Here is a 19,269-nt window from a genome sequence, read left to right on the forward strand (position 1 = left end):
ACTCCATCCTATTTAACTCTATTTGGTTTAAGAATGTTGACAATTTTATCATCTTTGAAAGCTAGCTTCTTCTTTAGTTTGATTACCAGCAATTCAAAACGCACCTGAAAAAAAGAATAAGAACAATACATAACTTGTCTTTGTGAAGCAGATGTTATTCTCTTCTGTGGATAATTAAAGTTTTATTTTAAATTGGAATTAAGATCTCACTAGCCTTTTAAATTGTGAAAACCTGAATTTCAGTGTGACCAACAATGATATTCTGATTGTCATGATAAATTAAATGAAACTCTTTAACTCAAATTGAAGACACACAATATCAGCAGTTTTGAATATTAGTGATTAATTGCGTGAATTGGAATTTGGGATATTTGAGGTGACTTTGGTTGTTGAGTCATTTCAGTTATATCAAAAAACAATGAGTTTGAAATCTTATAAAAGAAATGCTAACAAATTTGGGAATTTCTTCTAGAATTTATTCTAGAATTCTATCTTCACTGATTAAACGTTTTTCTTTGAAATGATAATGTTACAAATTAAATAATAAAAGTTTGCTCAAAGTGTCACACTTGGCAGCCCCTGAACAACTTGGTATTGGTGAGTGCTGGGAAAATAATGTGAAATCAGCAAAACTGAAATTCTCAGTGTTGAGGACAAAAGGTCAGTTTCTGTGACCTAATTCTGAAATGGTGAGACGCTGAGAATCTCATTCATGAGCAGCAAGAGAGCAATTTCTGTAAATTTATATGCAACAGCATGGCATTATTACTCAATCATGCCTCATTGATACTCAGTTTTCCATTCTCCCATGCATCAGATAGAAACTAGATGTCAAGAATTCCAAAAACAAACATCAGAATAAGTGTTCCTTTGTCCCTTAATGTTGGGCACAAGACACCAACATCTTAGCACAAGCTCCATGGCTAGTGCCCACCCACAGACCTTTGTCCACAATGCTTTGGCATTGCACAAAATCAGGAAGACTAGAGGAATGTTGGCCTGCAGCATTTTTACACACAGCCTCACCCATTCCCAATACCACTAATCTGGCAATGATCACTGTGCTGCCTACTCACTCAGAACAGCTCTCCCTCTGCATCGATAGTAATAGCAAGGTTCAAAAAGGCAAGGCATAGATGCTGTGAGCATCCAGATACGCTGAGAGAGTGTGAGCGCTGACAGCAAGCTAATAGGCTGAAGGTTATCCTGGCCCAGTCCATGAATGGTTTTGTGTCCCCAAGCACAGTGTCTTTATAGCAGCATTAAGAGCCACCACCTCGTCATCTATCATACTGGCCACGAATGCTGCTGGGGCAGACAGCAACATATTCCATGTCTCACTGTATATTGATACGATGGCAGAATAAAGTTTGCATGCTACCTGTCTCAGTGGGTCAGGATGCAGGTTAATTTGTGCGTTACAAGCCCTGCATTGATCAGGTCCATTTCATTTCCCAAATTTGTAGTCAAAATTGGATATTGCACTGTTTTTAATTATAAATGCTAACTTGCTTAACAGAATTGAGTGAAAAGATACAATTATCTTAAGAAATCCTTGACAGATACATTTTCACTAGAAAACACTTAATATATTAGAAACAATGCATATCTATCTATCAAATAGACCTCAGTAACAAAATGATTCTTTAAGATATCAAAAATGTTTAAAAATACATTTTTAACATTCTAATTGTACAATATTACCTTGATGTGTTTTCCTATTGAATACGCTCTTATAATATCTTTCTAGTATACTCAACACCCAGTCTTAGCAACTGGAGAAAGATTGTAGATTCTCATCAATTAATCCTAGTTTCCTCTCATGATAGAGACTTTTTGTTTATCCATATACTTTCATTTCCTTTGCAGTGACATAACCTATTTCGCTTTAGGTTTGAGGTATTTACTCTCCCAAATATTTTAACAGTTCCAAGTGGACCAGTGCTTTACTCCTTTGAATCAGCATTCACCCTTGGCACAAATTTCAGGATTACGGGTTTTTTGGGATGCATGGGTCCTTTCACATCCATTTCTAGAGGGATCTGGAATAGAACAGCAATAGTGAGGAGGGCAATGGTAAAGTTTGACTGCAAAGTTTTATGTATCCAACAATGAGGCTGTAGTTTCCTGCCTGTCCCATTATCCACTTAATTTTTAAATGCAACTTCAGAACACATTCATACTTTCAGATAATTTTTTATATGCTTAAATTCTCACCGGTGTCTCCTTGCATGGCACAAGTCTCAAATGTTGCAAGAATGAAGCAAGTCCCATCTTCATTATAATTTGAGCAAATTGCATCCCGATGCAGTTCCGAGGGCCCACTCCAAATGGCAGAAAGATATTTGGATCCCGAGACTCTCTATTCTCCTTACTAAACCTAGTTATATTGGCAAAAGCAAAATAAGGGAAATAGACCATTGTCAATTTGGCTTGGAAGCTAATGCTGTAGATATATCTTCAGAGATGAATGGAGAATACAAAATTTGAAATGGTAGTGATACTTCTGTACGAGCATCCGCTCACTTACTGATAGTGAACTGGTGACACTCAACCACTGGGTGTCAACCTTGGAGAGTCCAGACTGTGAAGTGGTTCCAGACTGATTATCTGAGAGAACACGCAATCTTGTTCCTACCCTTGTCCAACATCACAAATGGTAAAACTGGAGTGTGATGCATGTTGCAGTAGCCCAAAATGTGCACATTGTATAACATAAAAGTACCCGATCCAGTGGCTCAGCCACTCAGTGACAGGCCCCTTCGATATTGGCAACATCTGATCATTATTGTGAATAAGGTATTCAATTGGATTTCAAATTCTTTTTTAATAAATCACTATTCGTTCAGCACTTTCTTGATTTGTGGTAGTAATGATATGGAACTGTCAGTGCTGGAAATCATTACTCCTCCAGAAACGGATTGTACCTGAAATTGCACATGTGCGGTTGAATGAGGAAATCAGCAGTTTCTGTCAGTGATAATCCAGCAGTTTCTGTCAGTGATGGTATCCTACACACAGCTTGTGCTACTGAAAATCACTGCAGACAGCAAATCAATGAACTGACAAATTACTCTTTTGCCTTATTTGTTTGGTTTCAAAAACACCTGGAAAAGTTGCACTTTGAGTGGACAATGCCCTGGGATTTTAACAGTACAAATATTTTACAGAACAGCTTCACGGGCCCTGAAAAATATTTGTGTAATTTGAAATGACTTTAATAAACGATCATGTATAGATTTAAAATATTTTTATTATGCTGGTTTCAGATATTTCTCTGACCTTAAACCAATTGCCTTCTAACATTTTGAATTATTTAAGACATTGGGAAAGGGGAATACTACATAGATCAAAAGAAAATTGATATTTGTGGGTAGCAGTTCACTTACTTCCTATGGGCAGTAACTCACAACTGCAAGTTTTAATTACCATTTTATTAGTCTGTTGCAGGTGTTGTTCAAGTCTGTACCAAGCTGCATTCTATAGTTCTAATGCCCTCTCCTATTTTGGCATCATTTGCCAATTTGGCAAAATGTACTTAATGAGAGACAGTGTGTGTGTCATGGTAATTTATGTAAATTCAAAATATGTGATTCCAATTTGAGCTTGGAGCAAACTGTGCAGAATATCCTTTCTATTCTTTGGCCAATTTACAAGTTTACTTTGAACTGCTAACATATTTAGTTCATCCAACAAATATTTTGTAGATCTTTGACAGATTACTGCTTAGGCTTCATGGCAATGAGGTGGTTGTTCGGTTGTTTGTATTAATAATTAAATATGTCATGCAGAATACAGGCTTCAAGTTAGCTGATGCTATCATAATTAGCTGACCATTGGAAGTAATTCAGTTCTGTGGTCACATTAGATGGCCCTTTGAAAACAGGGAACAATACACAACTTCCAGTATCTAAAGTGTTTTTGAACATGTGCAATACATCTACTCAGTGCTGACTTGGTTGGCCTCATTGTGTTGTTTTAACACTGTTGTATTAATGGGCTACTGAAGCTCAACGAAACAAGAATTGCTCGTGTTACACAACCACATCTATTAAGTGGAGCAAACTCCAAAGTGCGGTATAGCCCATACTTCATGGAAGGCAGAATGCACACTGGTAGAAGAATGGAGGCTTGCAGTCACAATGATTGCAATTACTACGTACCTTTCAGGTCTGAACTCTTCAGGCTCTGGCCAGTATTTTGGATCATGGTGCAGGACATAGGTAGGAACTATTATTGCAGTCCCCTTTGGAATGGTTACCTCACTGAGTCAAACATCTTTCTTGCACACTCTTTCAATGCTGGGGGCAGAGGGGAGCAGTAGAAGGGTTTCAGATATCACCATTTCCATATATTCCAACTGCATCACTTCATTATATGTGGGAGGAGCCTTCAACAGGAAAAACAGTACATGCTGTTTGTGAAATTCAGAAAATTAAAGTATTTAAACACAGCAAGAGAAACGTTCTCTGGCTTTTGTATAGGTACAGTTGATGTATGAATAGTGGGCAGACCAAATGAAGGTCATACATCAGATAATCAAAAATAAATCTAACTGAGAATTCAGATATTGCACTATCTAGAAAGGTTAGAATATCAAATTCATTACCACTGAGTGGTCAAAGCTGATGGCTCCTCTTATATGCAAAGCTAACAAACATGGGGGCAATGGACACTAATGAATCAAGATCACAAACTTCAGGCTATTGTACCAAAACAGGAGGATGGATGTAGTATCTCGGCAACAGAAAAGCAGAAAGAAATGAAGAGGATTCAGGGATGATGCCAGTGTATGTGTGTGGTTGATGGGAAACACAAACCGCTGAACATCTCTTTGAAGTAAATGATGCAAAATTAAAAGCAGAACATGGACTGTTATCCCCAGTAAGTGCTCCCAGAGGTTAGGGTTTCCTCACTGCCAAGGTGCACTCGGGAACTGATTTGTATCAGCCAATCACAGCTCTCTCAATCATAGCCACGTCCCAGCTGGAGTGCACTCTCTCCTCAGTCAGAAGGTTGCTGTTTTAATTCCATACTGGAAAACAATAATGCAGGAAGACTGTTCAGGAATGAAATCCACTTACCTTAACCAGTCTGGCCTACATGAACCCACAGCAAAGGTGGTTCATAAACTACCCACTGAAATGGTCCAGCCAGCCATTCAGTCCAAGGGCAATTAAGAGATCACAACAAATACAGGCCTTTTCAACAGCACTCACCATATTTAAAAAAATGCAGTACAGAGCATTCCAAATGACCGAAACTGAATGAAAACCCTTTCAGTTGGATACAAAACATTTCAAAGCAGGATTTTGAATAGCATAGGAGTTCTCATTGCAAAATGTAACTAGTTATTGTCAGATTGCTGTGTGCAAGGTTTTAAAAAACAGTTTCTACAATTCTACTCTACAAGTTGCTGCAAAGTGGATCCCAAAGTCATTATCACCACAATAGAAATGTAAGTTCCCACTTTGTTTGGGAAAGCTTCATCTATCTCTTGCTGCAGTTTCTTCTGTACATCCGGGTGTGTTGCCAGGTTGTATGCAATACAAGATAGTGTATTGCTGGGGTCTCATATCCAGCAAGGATAAAAGTCCTGGCCCGTGCCAGAATCTCCGAGTCAGTTAGAGCTGCAGAGAGAATTAGAATATATGTATTACAAATTTTGCCTTACAGCACAGGAAGACAAAAATGTTGGCTCTCCAATTCAAGCAATTCATAAAACATATTGCCGGTATGACAATAAATAATTAAATGTTGCATTTATTTAAGCCATGTCTTAAAAGCATTGAATATGCTTCCTGGGCGGGTGATACAAATTACTAGATAGAATTTAATAAGAGAATCTTGCAAATTAAATGCCAGTTCAAATCTATTTTTTTGCTCATTTAGGACAGTATGGATAGCACTGACTGGAATTCCAGTGCCCAGGCAAGAATTGTCCTCAAACCCTTTATAAGTGTCTCAATTTCCCTGAACAAGATAGGATTCACTTCCCAATTTCAGGCCCATGATTGTGCAGAATAAATACCTAGGAACCATTCAATTCCCATTTGAGTAAGCAAAAACAAACCAAAATCCCAGAAGAAGTTAGCTATGTCAAAATGCTGTCACGTAAGCCCTCTCTGACACTCAAGGAACTGCAAACAGACCACGTGCCAAATTGTCAGCCAGGTGGGAATAGGAAAACTAGAAGACCAGACAGTGGCAAACAAAAAAGAAACTGAACAGGAAGCTTTCATTTCAAGAACAGAAAGAAACAAGGATGAAAGCAATGAGAAGCATTCCACTGATGGTACCTTTTTCAGTTGACTTGCCATCACCATTCTGCTTTTCAGAGCTGACACTGGCTACTTGAGAATCAACCATCAGCTGCAGAAAATCCACCTGATCCTAAGAATTAAACAACAACACTGTGAGGACTCCGCTTTAAAACAAAAATCAGCACAGCTCTACCATCTCAGAGCTCAGCTTTGTCCCCTTGGCAAGGAAGAGGAACAAGGGGCAGGAGATGGAGACCATTGCCTCTACATAAAGTCTACCTGCAGATGATAGAGACCCACTTGTCCTCAACAACCTTGATCCCTACTCATCTGCCCCCGTCCCCCCCAATGCCCAGAGGGTAATGACTACCTGCTCTGTGAATGCGTTTTGTCTACCCTCCCTGGCATGCATAGTGCCTGTCTCCTAAAAACAAAGCCTCCTTTGTGCCATTTAAATTTTAGCAGGTATTCTATCTGCCTGACTTTACCTGGTCTGCCCCAGACAGGAAGTGTAACCAGTGACTGTAAGAAAATCCAAACAAGCATTAGCACAACAAATGGTATATTTGTCCTTGTCTCTCTGGGCTCTTGCTCCATCACAGCATTCAAAAATTCAGCTCTTAATCTTCAAATGATTGAACAAACTTAGTATTCAATGTAAAACATTCAACACGAGCAAGAAACTCCATCTCAACCTCGCAAAACTTTTTTTTGCTACAATTCTACTATGAAGTACACATTACCTGCAAGAATACCTTTGCCTCATGGTAGATATCAATACTGTCCATCGAGTAAATGAATTCCAGTTTTTCTCCAGGTAGTTAATACAGTAAAGTCCAAACAGGTAGTAACCCAGGGCACATAGCATCAAGCTTAGATTCCACATGACAGATGTCAATCACGTTATAAAGTGGAAGTCAACCCCCCTCTGATAACTAAAACCGAAACACCTGGAGAGGCTCGCCTCACCCTATAATCTGTTAAAGGAAGTGTGAAAAGTGGTATAACCTGCCTCTCACCCCCCTGATTTGTTATAAAGGGGAGGTTAAATTGGATGAACTCCTAAGAGTCACACTATGATCAACAAGTAATAATTTATTTATCTAACAGTGAACAAATTAACAGAACTATCAACAAACCAAACAATTCCCCCTCAACTACTAAAAACTAAAAGAACTGTGGATGCTGTAAATCAGGAACAAAAACAAAATTGCTGGAAATGCTCAGCAGGTCTGGCAGCACCTATGAGGGAGAAAACAGAGTTAACGTTTCCGGTCTTTTTTTTTTTAAGCAGAGAGCCCTAAGACCTTCCTGGTGGGGAATGGACGTGTAAAGGGATTGCACATCAATGGTGAAGAGGAGGCGGCTGGAACATGCAAACTGGAAGTTTTGAAACCAGCATAAGGTGTCAGAGGAATCATGGATATACGTGGGCAAGGATTGGACCAGGGGATAGAAGACTGAGTCAAGGTAGTAAGAGATGAGTTCTGTGGGGCAGGAGGAGGCTGAAACAATGAGTCTGCCCGGATAGTCCTGTTTGTGGATTTTTGAGAGGAGGTAGAAGTGAACTGTGCGGGGCTGGGGGACTATCAGCTTAGAAGTTCTGTTCTGAGGAAGGGTCACCGGACCCAAAAGATTAACTCTGATTTTTTCTTCACAGATGCTGCCACACCTGTTGAGCTTTTCCAGCAGTTCTGTTCCTCCTCAACTACTAACTATTCCCAAATAAAATAAAATTCTAATGGTATGATGTTCCAACAAATACAAGTCCTACTTGTGTAAACCAAATTAATAAAGAAAAACTTAAAACTTTGTCTCTCAAAATTACTGCCAGGATACGTCTTCTGGAATGTTCTGTGCCTTCTCTGCTGCCCATCAATCAGGAATGCCTTTCTCCGTCAAATTCCTGCGTCAGGAATATTAGCTAAGAGTGCCGCTGTACCTTTAGTCAGATGATGGTTTTCTGAGAGCTTAGAGAATTCTGTAAGAGCCAGTGATTTTCCCTTTAGGGCTGCTGGTTGTTAACTATAACAGATGGCAATTGCTCTCACATTGATTTTCAAATACCCTCTTTTTTTATACCCTTGATGACCTACCAATTTCTTACAATTAGATTGGTCCTAGGTAGTCAAAACCATTTGATTTAAATTTAATTTTTTTTTAGTCTCTAAGTGCCTGGTTTAAATTAATGGACTGATATTCAGACCAGTTGCCTTAATAGCAAAACAAGACTACTGCTTGGGTTGCTAACCATACAATCTTTTCATACAAATGTTTCAATTTCAGGAACTCTGCACCTGCTGCTGCTCGCAGACATTTTTTAATCTCCAAGCCGAGAAAAAGCACATCATTGTTTAAAGGGACGACACACTCTTTCCCCCCAATCATTTTACGAACAAATTCTAACGTCCAACTTCGCACAATCATAGTCAAGGCCATCACTTAAACACAATCGGACAGTAAGATTTCTAGTCAATGTGACATAGGCCAAGAGAAAAGATCAGCCTGCCTCACTAATTCCCAAGATTACTGATATAGACAGCTCTTGTCCTGTTCCTCACATTCCTCTTCACTTAGGTTTATTCACAAGTAATCCAGGAAGTTCTTTTTACTGCTGGATTCCTAATACTGAAGAAAATACCCAGCCTGTACACCATGGGGTGAAATTTCCAGACATTTGCTCTCCAGGACGAACTTTGGCAAAAGCCCAAGAAAAGAACAAAAGCTGCATTGTCACCCTGATTTACATTTTACATTGGGACAGTGGAGAATCTGGACAGCAATCCCAGGTGTGGGACTGCAGGGCTGTGTGCTATCAGACTGAACACCAACTACCTGCTGAACATCAGCAACTGCCAAAGAACACACTATTCCTCAGGTATCCATCCCCACTGATTACTGCCACATTCCTTTTAGATATAAAATTAAGGCAGAGAGGGTCAGTATTGACAGTGGTGAAACATGCTGGAACTTGAACCATTTCAATGATTAGTTTAACACTCACAGTGTGCACTCCTTTTTGTCTCTTTGCCTTCAAGTTCACCAAAACATTTGTGAAAAACGTGTTCATGTCTCTAGGGAAGAAGCTAAAATTAAGCTTCGAAAGGATTGGAATAACAGCAGGAAAAGCCACTAGAATAAAAGAGGAAAGTTATAAAGATGACAAATAGCAGTGTTAGTATGCTCAGACACTATTCATGGGACGTGGTGATGCTGAAAGGCCAGCATTTGTTGCCCATCCCCAGTTGCCCTTCGAAGCTGGAGGTGATGCACCTTCTTGAACTACTGTGGTCCCTGTGATAAAAGGAACACTCACAGCACTGTTAGGAAAGGAGTCCCAGGATTTTGATCCCATGGCACTACTGTAGTGGCAATATTGTCTCAAGTCACATTTGGTGTGTGGCTTAGAAAAGAACTTGCAGGCAGTGGTCCTCCGAACCTTTGTTCTTCTGGGTGATAGAGATTGCAGGTTTATTAGGTGTTGTTGAGGGAATCTTGGCAAGTTCCTGCAGTGCATCTTGCAGGTAGTATATACTGCTGCTACTCTGTGCCAGTGGAGAATAGGATGGATGTCAGCGGTGGTGGATGGGATGCCAACTTAGCAGGCTGCTTCATTTTGGAAGATGTCATGCTTGGACTATGACTGAAGTTGTAATCATCCAGGTAAGTGGGGAGTGTTCCATCACTGTTGACCATAAGATTTGTTGAAAGTGGACAGGCATTGAGAGATCACCTTTCTCATAGCACAGTACTTATATGGTTGGACCAGTTCAGTATCTGGTCAGTGATAATCTCCTGAACTCTGATGATGGCAGACATTCAGTAATGGCATTGTAATTGAATGTCAAGGAGATGTGGTTTAGATATTCCCTTTGGGTGGGTGGCTACAATAAGAATTGAATACTTGACAAATTTTGAAAAGAGAAAGCACCTGATCGGACATTATAGACATTATTATTATTTTTATTATTAGATGTTATAGGGCACCTCATGAAGTCTGCTGGATCCTGGATCTTTTTACCTCAAAAAAACTTACCCACAAAGTTACTGGAAGTGCAGACTGCTAAAACCGCAGCCATGGAAACAGAGCAGCTGGGGTGAATAGTGCAACCAGCTGTATATCTCCTCAAATCAGAAGAAAATCTTCCCCTAGCTCGACTAAAACAAAAACAAGTATTTTGAATCACTTACAGGCAAGGATAAATGCAGGGTTGAAGACATTGAAATTGATCAATCTCTTGATGTTGATGATAAATAGGTCATTGGGATTGTTGATCGAGTCGACATCCACATTGAATGCAGTGCTCGTAATCACATCTAGGCTGTATGTGCCAAAGATACTGGCAGAAGAAAAATGTATTTGTTACAACTGTTGAACAGCTGAAAGAAAGAAATCTTTTGCCACTTGACAGCCAAGACAAAGTAAAACAATTGCATTGAATGTCCAGCATAGAAAATTGACAATTCAACCAAACAGGTCTATCCAAGCGATTCTGCACTAAACATATCTCCTTCCAACCTGTGATCTAACACTATCACCCAGTGACTTCATATTCTTCTTATGTGGATACTAATTGAGTTCCAATCAAATTTAGAGTAAAAGCAGTTAATTATACGAGTGCGTTTCTCCTTAGACTGAAGTTTTTTTGTTGTCCTTTTTAGGAATGCAAGTGTCACTGGGTGGGTTCATCCCAATTGCCTTTGAGAAAGTGGCAGTGAGCTATCATCTTGAACAACAGCACCCATCCAGTGTAGGCACACCCACTGTGACACCAGGGTAGGATGTTCCAGGATTTTGATCCAGTCAGACTTGCGTTTCAGGTCATGATGTCAGGCTTGCAGGTAATGGTGTCCAATATATCATCTGCCTTTGTCCTTCCAGGTTACAGAGATCACAGCTTTGGAAGGAGTGAGTTGCTGTAATGTATTTTGTAAGCAGTGTACAATGCTGCCACTGTGGATTGGTGGAGGAGAGGTAAAATGATCTCTCATGGCAGTTCCTCTGATTATACGTCTACAGAGTGGTTCAAAGTGACATTAGGGAAACCTCAGAAGCAGTTCATCCACCATCATTGCCATGTTATCCAAAAGGGAGAAATTAAATGGAAGGATTGAATTCCTCTTGAGGAACTTCAAATTGTATACGTCTTTAAGGATGGAAGCTACATGTTTGAGCTGTAGTGAGAAGTTGTGCCACCACAACTAGCTGGTATATAGGTATATTTGGTTAACTCAGGATGACCAGCAAGTTCATGAAAGTTAGTGAATATCACATGAATTCCACTCAGAGACCAATGTGAACCATGAAGTTCTTAGAACAAAGTGAAAATAATTTATTGTGTTGGGTAGGGTTTGTGGTGTAGGAACAGGGATGTGTAATCTTATAGACAAGTTACTCACTCTTTCATGTCAGCAGATTCATTCAGCTCTGCTTTCTTTTTTGCATTCTTCACAAGATTTTCTGCATAGTGACTGATGATTGGACACATCTGGGAAGAGAAAAGAAACAGGGCGAATAATGTATGGGATACACACAGTGATGGTTTGGACCTAAATATACTCATGTGTTCCTGGAGATCAACAGCTTTCATCTAGTAAAGGGGCATTTTACACTCTCCACATCCCTTCAGGATTACAATGACAAATAATGACAGATAATGACAATTCATGGCTCCTTCATTTCCCATCAGAAATCAATGACTTCCTCAACCTTCCCAGTCCGTAAACCACACTGTGAAGAACTCCTAGTACTTTACCTGCGCACACAGACGCACACCTTCAAAACTCAACTATGCATAGCCTATCTCATCATAAATTCCATACCCATTACCTGGTCTTGTTGTCACATGTTGGTTGCACACGTGGGAAGTGTCATCAGCTGCAGCAGCTCATGCTCTGGGATTAGGAGCTTGAGCAACAAATGGCATTGCTGCAGAATATCTGGGAGGTGGAGACAGCACAATGACAGGTGTGCTCATTCCACATCTTAAGAATATGGAAAGAGAAAGAGAGAGGATGGGTGACCATCAGGCAGTTAAGAAGAACCAGGCAGGAGTCCATGGAATGCACTCCTCCAATCAGTATTTAATTCTCCATTCCGATAAATGACACACTGAACAAAAAATTTGAACTGCATATGCTGAAAATCTGAAACAAAAACAAATTGCTGGAGAAATTCAGCAGGTCTGGAGCATTTGTGGAGAGAAAGCAGAGCTAATGTTTCAGGACCAGTGACCCTCCGTCAGATCTGTGACATTACATTTGGAGTCAGAGCTAAATCTATGGCACTCCAGCTGGTTGAGCTGTATGGAGTGGCACGAAGACAAGAGGAAGGCCAATTGTAACAGGAAGTTAGATGGAGCAGCCAGCTGTTTCTGCTGTTGCAGCTCTGAATCCAAGATGATTCTGCTGTCTCCCTAGTGCCAGGACCAAGGATGTCACTGAATGGCCACTTGGGTAAACATCCAGCAGTCAAGGCCCACTTTGTTACTGACAAGTAGAATTGTCTTGCATTCAGTGTTTAAGGAACTATGAAGGAAGTTGACAAGGAAGACCCTCAGAAGTAGTGACCTCTGGATTACTCCCACTAACACACACACATAAAATAGGAGAATAGACCATATCAATTAACATGTGGCTACAGAGATGGTACAGGAGAAAGGGCTTTACATTTTTGGGACATTGGGATCAGTTCCTGGTGAAATGGAACCTGTACAGGCCTGATGGGCTGCACCCAAACAGAGCTGGGACCAATTTCCTTGCAACGTGACTTGCTAGTGTTATTGGGAATGGTTTAAACTAACTTGACAGGATGCGAAAATCTGGAGCTACACCAAGGTGCAAGAAATATTGGGAGGAGATAAATAGCTAATACTAGGACACAGCAAGGCACTTGCAATTGATGTTGCAGCAATGATTGAGATCTGGTTCAAAAAGGTCTCTTTATAGGACTGGGTATTAAATATTTCTAGATACAAGGTATTCCAGAAGGGAAGATGGGAAAGAACGGAGGAGGCATGATGGTATTATACAGAAGATTAGGAATGATACAGTGGTTATTAAGGGGGATGTCAATTATACAAATATAGACTGGGATAGTAGTGCAAAAGGGCAAAGATGGGTATAAGCTCCTATAATGTGTTCAGGAGAATGCTGTACAGCAATATGTTTCCTGTCCAACAAGAAAGGAAACACCTAGTCCTTCGGAATTAGGTAGACTAACTGGAACAAGTATTAAGAGGAGAACATTTATGAGACAGTGATTGTTGTAAAAGGCTCAAGCTATTATGGATAAAAAGAAAAAGAATAATCCAAATTACGAATAATTAATTGGAGAAGTCCACTTAAGGACTTGGTAATTTCAATTGATCTGGCTTAGATTTATAGACCAGCAGATAAACTGTATTGAACAATGGGCTTCCTTTGAAAGGAGGGATAGAAATATATCCACAGTGGGGAAAATGTAAGGCAAAGATATTCAGAACTCTCTTGAAAGAAATGAAGATTAAGAGGATGCAGATCAAAGAAGTGTGATTATGACAGATGTCAGGTGGATAATGTGGTATCCAGGTAGAAACTAGAAGGGTCAGACGGGAAACTGAAAATGTGAAGGAGATAGATGGTCTCAATAATGTTTCAAGGAGTGTCTTGAAGGAACAACATGAGGTAGAAAGGTATTCCAGAGCTTGGGCCCTATACAACTGAAGTCACACAATGGTGGAGCATTTACAAATTGGATACAGAATAAGCCAAAACCAGAAGAGCTGAGAATTCCTGCAGGATTGTGGAGCTGGATAAGATTGCAGAGATAGGGAGGAGTGAAGCCATGGAGTAATGTGGACAAAGGATGAGAATTTTAAAATTAAGACATTTGAGAAGGAGTCAAAGGAGGTCAGTGAGTAGAGAGGTTTTTGGGGAATGGAATGTGCTGGGAGTGAAGACCTGAGCAGCAGAGTTTAAGATGTCCTCACGTTACTCTGTATTTTATCGTCTTAAATTATAATTCCATTGTGTATCAGCAGCTATACTCATCATATGAAATCAGTTATTGTACAATTTTGCATCTGACACACAATTACCCATATACCTGATCTCACACACCACAATTACTGGCACAGACAAAACATTCAATTACTCAGGAATGGGATGGTGGTTCATTACCTCTTTCAGTCTCCCACTGGTGAAAGTTGGTGAAAGGACACTTCGGATTCTCTTCCAATGGTCATCTTGAACAACCAGGATGGACTCAGTCAATGGTCCGTTCAGACCAAAGTCCTACAGAAAAATTGTCAAGACAAACTTCTGTTTTACTTTAGTTTACATATTAGGTTCTATACATATTAATTTATCAGCAAATTTCTGCTAAAGCAGCAGTGAGTATTTAGGTTGAATGGCGGCAGGGGGAGTAGAAAAGGCAGACGTGGTGGGGACGAAACAGAAAGGGTGTGAGGAAAGAGCAGCAATCGGATCTGACTTGCACCTTTTCAGATGCAAAATATGGCAAGATCTCAACAGTGGGCATCAACTACACGATTGGAAACAACCAGATCAGCCATTACCTTCCTGAGTGGGAAGGCAGGCTTGAGGGGCCAAATAGCCTTATCCTGATAAACTTATTTTATCATCCCCACACCCCACTTCATGACACATGCAGATGTGTTTGGTAAGCCTGACTTTTGCTCTGCATGTCATGACATTAGAACAACAGATGGAGAAAATGTGGGAACTAAGTTACATTCTAGCTAAGGCATTGCCAAGGTAGGTTTACACGAATCAGGTAGAGAAAAAAAAGTTTATTCTAGTTAATGCAGTTCAATACTTACCTGTCTATTGGTGAACAGAGTGTAAAATTCTTTTATGAAGATGGTTTTAATTAGATCAGGATCCACAAGACATAGAATGGGCCGGCGTCCATCATAGATGCTAGAGGAGAAAAAAAAGGGTTAGATGGTGAATCTGGGTTTTAAATCAGATGGAGAGAGATTCTCCTTGTGAAGTGGGGGGAGGTGGGGGATTCAGGGCAGAGGAGTTGGTAGAGAGGTGTGAAGTGGTTGAGTTTATTCTAATTTGGATCAACTCCTCACTAATCAATTTATAAATCCACAAGCAGTGTGTTTAAGTCAAAAGTGAATTTCTTGAGTTTATAGAGGTTAAATTCCAATTGTTCTGTGCTGCTGTGCTGGACCAAATTATAAACTGTATAATTGCCAGAACCACCATGGAATTTCGGGAACGGGACATTAGCATAGCAAGGACAGACCCCAAGGAGTTAACTACAGAATGTACTGATATCTCAATTGGTTTTCACCAACATCACCCCTCGCTACAGCAAGCATGATTAAGCAGACTGTCAGTGCGGTGAAATATGCAGTTTCAGGCTGTAGGCAAGGAGCAGACAGAAGGTAGGGGAGATAAGGAGATGGCACTGGGAGGTTAGAGTGCTGTAGAAGGAGGTGGTCAGGGAAACAGTGGGATAGTCCAGCCTAGGGATTCCAGCAAAAAAAATAGAATGTAGAATCAATGGCATATATAGCCTCCATAAAATCTTTCACCATTTGACACAGCCCTCCCAAGGGTGGATTAGTCACCCACGTCCAGATCTCATCCTGGGCAAAGACAAAAGGAGAAAATGGAAGGTCCCAGCTCTATGAAATTCACCTCCAGGATCAATGAACTTTAACAGATTATTGGGACATTTCCCAGTCCCTCCTCCAGACTCTTGATTTCAATGGGTTGAATTCCTGTGTTGGACAAGGATATTCTCCCAGAAATGGTCCTGTGATATTGTGTGGACAAAATTCAGCCAAATCCACTGCCTAAGTTCCAGCAACAACATGGGTCAATCCTCAGCTGAATGAGACTTCACTCCATTATTGCAGTTTATTGGATGGAAAAAATGTGTGAGACATCTGTTTGAAACAAAGCAGAGTGAATGTCAAGCTCAGTGTCGGTGCATCATTGGAGCCATTTCTCAATTTGAATGTTTGTTAAAAAGAACTAATGCACTAAGGTTGAACATCCCTCCCCGAAATCTGCTAAATTCCAGAAAAATGTGGCATCCTTTGAGTACAAAGTGAATATATCCATGCCGCCTGCACCACAATATCACTAAAGAGAAATAATTGATTACAAAGTCCGCTTGAAAAGATCTTTACCTTTAAAATGGGTTTACCACCCTGTACATCATATCTTAGGCTGCACTATATAACTGGAATAAAATGGATTTTTCAAAGATAATAATCAAAACCTTTACAAATACCACTTGTTGATTTAATGCACTCACCCCCACATCTTTCCATATTTCTTGTAGCATTCCATGTCAAATCCAAACATACCCTGGCCAGGAACAAAACAAATAAAAAAAAAATCAGCAAAAATAATCACAAAGCACAAAAAATGTGTAACAACAAATACTTGCATCACAGTGCATCAGAACGATATTTTGATGTTATTGAAGACATGTAAGGATACAAAACCTGTTTTATTGCTTTAGATGAAAAAATAGTTAGTTCCACTGCAGTCCCTCACAACTATTCCTTCAAGAGATCACATCTTTCAGGTGTGTATTCATGTGACCTCAAAAAAGAATCAGGCAGTTTTAAGCCACATTCATAGATGAATGCAGGTCCTTTGAGTCAACTGGTCTGTGCTCCTCCCATTTTATCCAGATCCCTTTCTGTTCCTTTATCTGTATGTGCTTGTCTACCTGTCTATTAGAAGCGTCTGTCCATTCACTTCAACCAGACTTACATGCTGGAGAAAGGCAGCTGCTATCACATGCACAATTTCCCAGTGTTTTCGCTCGGCTGAAAAGTTAAATATCTCAAACCAGCTGGGAACCTAAATCCACAATTGCTCCCACTCCTTCCCGAATTCTCCTACATCTCTTGTGGTATGGCGTATATACCTTCCACATCCTTCAGAGCCCCACTTCCCCAATCCATCGTAGATTCTGTCCCTGCAGGATCTGCTAGATTGGGAGAGAGGGAACTGTCACTGATTGAGCTAGAGCAACAGAATCGGTGAGGAAAGCTGCTCATCCAATCACAACTTAGCACTATCTTCCCCACTTTCAATCAGGTACCTGCCATTTCTCAGTTCAGGACAACAGGGGAACCATAATGTAAAGTAATATAGTACAGGGAGTAACCTTTCTTTAATTTCCTCTTTCTGTTCCCCTCACCCATTTTCGCTATGCTTTAAAAATGGCAAATTCACTTGCTGTTCTCATGTGTTTTGAACTTTGATCTCCTCATCCAAACACAAGCTTCTGTCATCGCTTATGAAAGAAAAAACAGTGCTAAGGCAGAACAGTTCAATAACAGACAGAACTCTAACTGGAGTTCTTGACATGATCAAGAAAGAAAAAATCAAACATACCTTTCTATAATGTAAAAATGTTCCAAGGAATGGCAGCGGCATTGGGCCTGGAACTCCAAGTCGCCTAAATAGCCCATATGGTAGAACACTGTACCTGCAAAGTGAATTGATTACAAATCTTAATGAAAAATAAACAAACTGGTTATGAGCTAAATCAAACAAACTCCCATTAATCAGTCCCACAAAATAATTTCTCATTTAAACACCAATCTTCCATGTAAAACATCAACACTTAAAAATGGAAATAAGTTTGAATATTTTAAAACAAGGTTCAGGAGTAAGTGAGAGATAGCAGGAACTGCAGATGCTGGAGAATCCAAGACAACAAGGTGCAGGGCTATCTGCTCCTATGATGCTGCTTGGCCTGCTGTGTTCATCCAGCCCTGCACCTTGTTGTCTCAGGAGTAAGTGAGTTCTGGACATAGTTGCATAGTTGCACAATGCATTAGTCCATGCTTCAGGAAGCATACTTCGTGCTTGTTCCACCCTTTCAGGCAATGTATTCCCTCCCGATCATAGCAACTTGCCACTTTACCAAAAAAGTTGTTTCCTTATATGGCCATCTGGTTACCAATCCTCCTTTCAGTGGAAACAGTATCTCCTTACTTATTCTACGACGACCTTTCATGATTTTGAAAATCTCTATCAAATCTTCTCAACTTGAAGGAGATCAATCTCACCTTCACTATTGCTCTTAATGTACATAATCTTGCATTTTAGCAGAAGCAACTCGAGATTTCAACCTTGTCCAATTGCTGCAGTTTAATGTAAACCAGCAATAAATGCAGAGTTTCACATTCACCTGCCAAGATTCACCTTTGTTCTAAAGTGGAAACTTGGAAAAAAGTATGGCCAAATGATTTAATTCCTAGTGGGGTTAAAATCCATGGAAACATTAATATTCTCTCAGAATAAAATCCCATTCGAGTCAGCTTCGTCCTAAACGGAGAAGCTGGTTCCAGAGGTTGCAGTGGGGCATCAATCTCCTTTGGGTCAGACCCTTCCTGAAGTGATTGAAAACTCCAATCCCTCAATATCTCTGGTCAGACTATCTCTCTATCGCCTTCCGTCCAACCCCCAAAATAAACCAAATCCCAAACTGGAATCCTCCCCTTTCATCCAGCTCCAGCCTGGAACCACAGGGCTGGGGGCAGCAGGAGGGGAAAATGCCCCGCAATCAGCAGCGATTCCCCGGGCAGGGTGAGTGGGGTCAGAGGCTGAGGAGAGCTCCCTCCCTCTCTCCCCCACCTCATACACACAAACACACACAGTTCAAACACAAACACCAACCGGTGACAAAATGCTGCAAAACTTTCCTCGTCCCCGATAGCGCCTGCAGTTGAACTCTGTGACTCTTGTGTCCCATCGCTGGAAGCAGGACAAGGCGTTAGAGAGATCCCGCACTTACCGGGCCAGCAGCAGCAGGAAAGTGAGGAGAAGGATCCAGGTCTGGTCGGACAGAGCGGCCCGGATCGCCCCCAGCCTCTCTGTGAAAAGGACAGCCATCCCGAGAGGAAACAGCAAGCATCAGCTCCGGGCAGACTGAGCTAGTGCCGGCTGTGTTTATACGGAGAGGCAGGGAGCAGCGAGCCAGTGGGTGGGATCAGGGTTACTCCATCCCACCAAA

At 40.7% G+C, this 19,269-nt stretch overlaps 1 protein-coding gene across 1 annotated transcript; it reads right to left on the minus strand.

Annotated features, from left to right (window-relative positions):
* Positions 1-460: 460 nt before the first annotated feature.
* LOC109917931 (cytochrome P450 3A21-like) lies at positions 461-19,249 on the minus strand. The gene is given in 14 exon segments (XM_048609602.1): positions 461-2,042; positions 2,218-2,380; positions 4,164-4,390; positions 5,471-5,571; positions 5,574-5,630; positions 6,300-6,393; positions 9,268-9,395; positions 10,455-10,603; positions 11,664-11,752; positions 14,424-14,537; positions 15,086-15,185; positions 16,546-16,598; positions 17,643-17,736; positions 19,051-19,249. Coding segments are annotated over 14 exon segments (1,563 nt in total). The 5' UTR covers positions 19,149-19,249; the 3' UTR covers positions 461-1,946.
* Between the last annotated feature and the right edge of the window lie 20 nt (positions 19,250-19,269).

The sequence above is a fragment of the Rhincodon typus genome, chromosome 21 (assembly GCF_021869965.1).
Source record: "Rhincodon typus isolate 14 chromosome 21, sRhiTyp1.1, whole genome shotgun sequence".
Classification (NCBI taxonomy): Eukaryota; Metazoa; Chordata; class Chondrichthyes; order Orectolobiformes; family Rhincodontidae; genus Rhincodon; species Rhincodon typus.